The sequence below is a fragment of the Urocampus carinirostris genome, chromosome 15, assembly GCF_059441175.1.
Source record: "Urocampus carinirostris isolate Australia breed hairy pipefish chromosome 15, RoL_Ucar_1.0, whole genome shotgun sequence".
Classification (NCBI taxonomy): domain Eukaryota; kingdom Metazoa; phylum Chordata; class Actinopteri; order Syngnathiformes; family Syngnathidae; genus Urocampus; species Urocampus carinirostris.
The window spans coordinates 26,051,367-26,056,704 of NC_142363.1; the positions used below are offsets into that span (position 1 = coordinate 26,051,367).

Sequence of the window (5,338 nt, forward strand, 5' to 3'; positions counted from 1 at the left end):
GGTGTTAAGATCTACGGACGTCCCGGCGCCGACCCGTACGAGTGCCTGCGTCAGTCCTGCTGCAGCGTCATAGCGACCATGAACAAGATGGCCACCGCCATGCAGGAGGGAGAGTACGATGCCGAGAGGCCTCATCAAAAGGTCAGGAGACGCCTCCGGATGCTTCAGAGATGCATCTTGGGATTTTTACAACATTTGTATGAATACTTTGTAGGACGCACCCCCCGTGGAGCTGCGAGGGGCGGCTATCCGTGCAGAAATGACGGACGCAGAAGGTTTGGGGATGAAGCTGGAGGACAGGGAGACGGTCATCAAAGAGCTCAAAAAATCTCTCAAGATTAAGGTAAATAAAACGGCACTTATCAAAGAGTTTTCATATTTTGTCGAGACAGAGATTGTCTTCAGTTGGTCCGCTTTTTTGTCGACATTATTAAGGCTTTATTATACTCGTATACAAAAATGTCAACTTTAAGGTTATGACCCAAAATCCAATTTGCCTTGAGAAAACTGAAACATTAAATAGACAAAAACATTCTCACTTTTTAATATTTAACATATACTCTTCTGCCCCCTGCCCTAGTAATAGTGAAACGGGGATAACAGATCACACCTGCATGGGTGCTGTTAATTAGAAGAAAACTGGAGAAAGAGCAGTCTTGCATGACACAAATTTGCCATCTCAACTCATGTTTACAGCAATAGTTGACCAGGCCTCTTTGAAGCAATATGAGATTGGGGATAATGGAATGTGGACGCTCAAGTGCAATTACCTCTTTGGTGGGCAGAGTGGTAAAAAGAGCCGCGATGACGATCCTTAAAGCAATATGTTATTGGGGATAATGAATTACATGCACTCAGCTGTGGAGTACAAAAAGTAAGATAGTATTACAGTACTGTATTAAAATTTGTAAATAAAATCTTTTTTTTTTGTCTTAAGAATATCTTATTTGAAATATTTCCTATTCCCTCTCCCGCCCGAGGGTGGCACTGTCGCAAACAATGCGTGTTTCTGACGTCTCCCTTTTTTTCCAGGGCGAAGAATTAAGTGAGGCTAACGTACGCCTGAGCCTACTCGAGAAAAAACTGGACAGTTCGTCCAAAGACGCCGACGAGCGCGTGGAGAAGATCCAAACCCGACTGGACGAAGCTCAGAACCTCCTCAGGAAGAAAGAGAAGTAAGTCGGCTTGCTTGTACATCGCCTGGGACAGTGCCATACAAACTAATGTCAGCCGCAGTTAATCACAAGGGAAGAGGAAATGCAATTGCAAAAGCGAAGATACCAGAGCAGTGTTAGCTTCATTTTTAAGCAGGCTTGTTGAAAATAATGGCAACAATTTCAAGCGCCTTTCATTCCTTGAAAACACATTAAAACTTAAACTTTTTCAAGGATTTCAAGCACCCATACAAACCCAGTGCGTTGCTCATTTGTGACCAATGTCCTCCCGGCAGGGACTTCGAGGATACGATGGACACCCTGCAGGCCGACATCGACCAATTGGAGGCCGAAAAACTGGAACTCAAGCAGCGTGTCGGTGGACATCCCAAAATGGCCGCCGACGGACTTCGAGGGACTGGCCAGCTCGGTAAGAATGTAATTTGTAATCCAACACTGATTTCAAACCATACATTATCTTTGTATCTAAAGAGTTAAATAAATGATAACCAAGAAACAATATCATTTGTAATCCTAATTCCATTGATTTTCCTAAAAGAAAAAATACAATATTCATTCAAATGTGGAATATGAGGGGTCATTATTTATCAATCCCTAGTATGAAAAAAATATGGGTCATGTTGTTAAAATTTTCTCACACAACCCCAAAAATGAAAATATTTTGTCCTCCAAAAGGACAGTGTGTATTGTTTAGTGCCTCCTAGTGGTAAAAATACACGAACTATCATACCTATGTTCGGTTCTATATTTTGAAAATATATATTTTACACAGTAGAATCCTCACTTAGGTCTCTGCTGTGTTTGTCCAACAGTGCCACCTAGTGGTCAAATAGGTTAGTTACTATCCAAGGTTCACATTTTTTTAAGATAACATGTTGTATTTTATAAAGTGTTGTGTGGATTTGTCCCTTTTCTCCATTCTCTCTCTTACTTTCATAATCTCTCTTTCTGTCACATCATTTTTCTCCTTCCCTGTCTGTCCATCTTTCTCGTTCACTCTCTCCCTTTTGCTATGGACTCTTTCTGTCCCTCTTTGTTTTGCTCATTCTTTTGCTGTCTATTTGTTCCTCTCCTTTTCTGCCCCCCCCCTTCCTCTGTCACTCCACGCAGAAGAGCAAAAAGGTAAAACGGCATGCAAAGTTAGTCGTTTTGCACGCACGTTCAGTGATATATTTGCATAACTTTTTTTGATTTGTCATTTATAAGTTGTGTATTTCAAAGTCTGGTCCTCAAATGCATTCTTATTTTTTTTTTACCCTTTGTTTAAAACGGGGGCGCTATTGCAAAAAACAAGAGGAATGCCGCTTATTTTCGCACGGATCATTTTCTTGAATTCCGACCATTTAGACTAAAGTTGACGTGATGTTGTTTGTCCTCCCCTCTTCTACTGACATGCATCATGTGCAGAAGATCAAAAAGGTACTAGCCTTCTAATGTGCATGCAAAGGGTTCAAAATCATTTTGGATGATCCAATTCAAACTGATTCATTGCCATGGACGACTGTAGACATTCAAAACAGAACAGGCAGTGAATTGGTATTGATAGTTGTGACCAAAGTCATCCAATTAGGACTAATTCTGTTTTACTCTTGCAATATTTTAGTGGCCTCTTCCATTAGCCGTTCAAGTGAGCCACTAATTAACTCTGACCAACTCAAGTTAATTGCCCTTTTCAGACGCTTCAGGTGTCTCTTGCTCACTGCTTATTTGTCCTGCCACTTACTAGAATTCCAGTTATTTAATCAGGCTTCTGAAATCTGCAAATGGTATTCATCTGTGTTTTGTTGTCTTGCTTCGAATGCGCATGCTAAGCTACAGCGTCCGGGTGGTGAATTATTACATTTTATTTAATTTTAATGCAAGGTAAATAAAGTTTTTAAATGATTTCACCCCACGCAGACGAAAATATATTTTGTAAGTGAATGTTAAAAAGTTTAATATATTATCCTTAGAAATGGACACCAAAAACAATACACGTTTATGAAAAATGAATACCCCTAAAAAATACTAGCATTTCATCGTCACCTGCTTCCTTTGTGTACCCCGTTTCGACAGCGAGCGCCTCGTTCGCATCGGGGCTGCAAGTGGTGGACTCTCCTCTGCTGGTGCGTCAGCTGGAAGCTCAGCGCCTTTGCCTGAAGCAGCTCAAGAACCAAAACAACTGGTTGAAGGTAAGGAACTCAAAACGTTCTAAAAACCAGAATGGTCTTGAACGGAGGCGCCCCCTTCAGGCGGAGAAAATGCGCAGCCAGTTGGCGGCCCTGCCCCCGCTCCACGTCACCAAACTGCCGTCCAGGGACGCTTCTGCACCCTTCTCTGGCGCTCTCTACAGGAAGACGGACCAACTGCTGGGAACGTTGCTGCAGATGAGCGCTAATGTCAAAGTGGTGGACGTCACTGGGAAATGCCCTTGTGAGTCACTTTGCTGTTATTATTTGGGTTTTTGGCATATTTTATATCGGTTTAGTAGGACTTTTCCGTGTTGGGAATAAATATAGCCGTTACAGATGGTCAAAAACGGTGTGTTACTTTGGCTGCAGGATGCCAACCACGTCTTTTCGGTTCATGTCCCTGTTTAAAATAGTAAATACCATATAGTTAAATAGCAATTATGAATACAGCATTTACTAATGCGCCAAAAGGTGAGTTGCGAAAAATGTAAAGCCTGTATTTGACAGCAACTGACTTGTGTCGTTTTGTGAACGAAACGTCTCTATGAGCTGACTCTCGGAAGCGAATGGAAGGGATCCTGCTCCCTACCGATCATCAGCTGGTTCCCTTACTGACCTCTTTTTTTCTCAAGTCATGTTTATTTGAGACGCTCTTAATCAGAAGGAGTTTCAAAGGGCTGCACAGACCACAGACTATTATGACACCATCCCCTGATCTAAAACCTACATGAGGGCAAGGAAAATCTCAAAAACCTCAACATGAGAAACGGCAACAAATATAGCCATTGATATTGTAGAGCTGTTAGGGACCCAAAAGAGTCAGATCTTTTTAGTAAGCCAAGCCAAAAAAGCCAGGTCTCTAAAAAAGTCTGAATTGCCATCTCTACAATCTCCTGACAAAGACGTCACTGCAGTGTTTTGCATTTGACTAACAAGTACTCTTTTTAAAGTAACAGAATTAGTTACTTTCCCTAACTAGTGACTTTTTTGTTCATTTTCCTCCTCCAGTAAGTCCGAGCGCTCAACTTCTGGAGCAGACGGCCCGTTTACAGTCGCTACGCGACACGCTCGACCGGCTCAAGGTGAGCACACAAACACGTAGACAAATAGGTACATGTACAACAAACTCCATTTTTTTGTGTCAGGGTGAAGTCGCCGAACACGTGGTCAAGCAACAGCCCGGCGCCAAAGTGCCCTCCGATTTTGCCACGTTTCCCTCTGCCGCTTTCATCAAGGTGAGTGTACGAACAATATGTGTCGCTTGCAAAGCTTAGTTTGAGCTGAGAAAAAATGTTAGTGTTGACATTTCCTCGACGACACCATCATGTGGATAAGAAAATGTATGCGTGCAATAAAATGAGGGGGTGTAAATCATGCTCTGTCAATTCATTTTCATTTAACCCCTTAACATTCCTGTAAAATCCCAAGACGTACCCTAAAGTGTTTTTTTAATGGGGAATTATAGAGCGAAACAAACTGATTACAAAAAGGAACCTTAAATGATGCAGTCATGTATTTGGGCGTGTTTTTTTTAACCTGTCTGAAGTATAGTGTGTTTTGAAATAATGATTTTAAATGGTTGGATTCATGTGAATGTAACGAGACCATGTTAGGGTATTATCGTTTCATGATTGAAATTTTACAGTAGTTTTGGGTGAGGTTCTTCTCTGATAGAGTATATTTTAATATGGTCATCATATCTTGATTCCCCTCCTATTTAAACTCATTACTCCAGTCACTCCTTGTCAGTCCGTCAGCAAACCTCCACATACACAAGGCAAGCACTTTTGACTCTGGCTAAGCCTCTACAGTTTTTAGACTCAAGTGGTTTCCTGTTTTTGGAGATAATTTCAAGTGCGCTTTATACATGAATAAATACTGCAAATGTATATCAAAACATGGTATCAGCCTGATATCGATATAATCATTCATTCTTTATAGGAAAATACAAATGAACAACTCACTGATGAACTTGATGAATGTGTCTTTTAG

General features: G+C 41.3%; 1 protein-coding gene across 7 annotated transcripts in view; it reads left to right on the plus strand.

Moving 5' to 3' along the window:
* The window catches only part of dctn1b (dynactin 1b), a 55,945-nt gene that overhangs the window by 49,835 nt on the left and 772 nt on the right, over positions 1-5,338 (plus strand). For all 7 annotated transcript variants that reach the window (XM_088354676.1, XM_088354672.1, XM_088354673.1 and 4 more), the window contains 8 exons: positions 10-141; positions 215-343; positions 1,033-1,175; positions 1,451-1,584; positions 3,231-3,346; positions 3,407-3,587; positions 4,355-4,428; positions 4,492-4,581. In XM_088354676.1, coding sequence (XP_088210802.1) covers positions 10-141; positions 215-343; positions 1,033-1,175; positions 1,451-1,584; positions 3,231-3,346; positions 3,407-3,587; positions 4,355-4,428; positions 4,492-4,581 — 999 coding nt within the window. The remainder of the gene's footprint in view (positions 1-9; positions 142-214; positions 344-1,032; positions 1,176-1,450; positions 1,585-3,230; positions 3,347-3,406; positions 3,588-4,354; positions 4,429-4,491; positions 4,582-5,338) is intronic.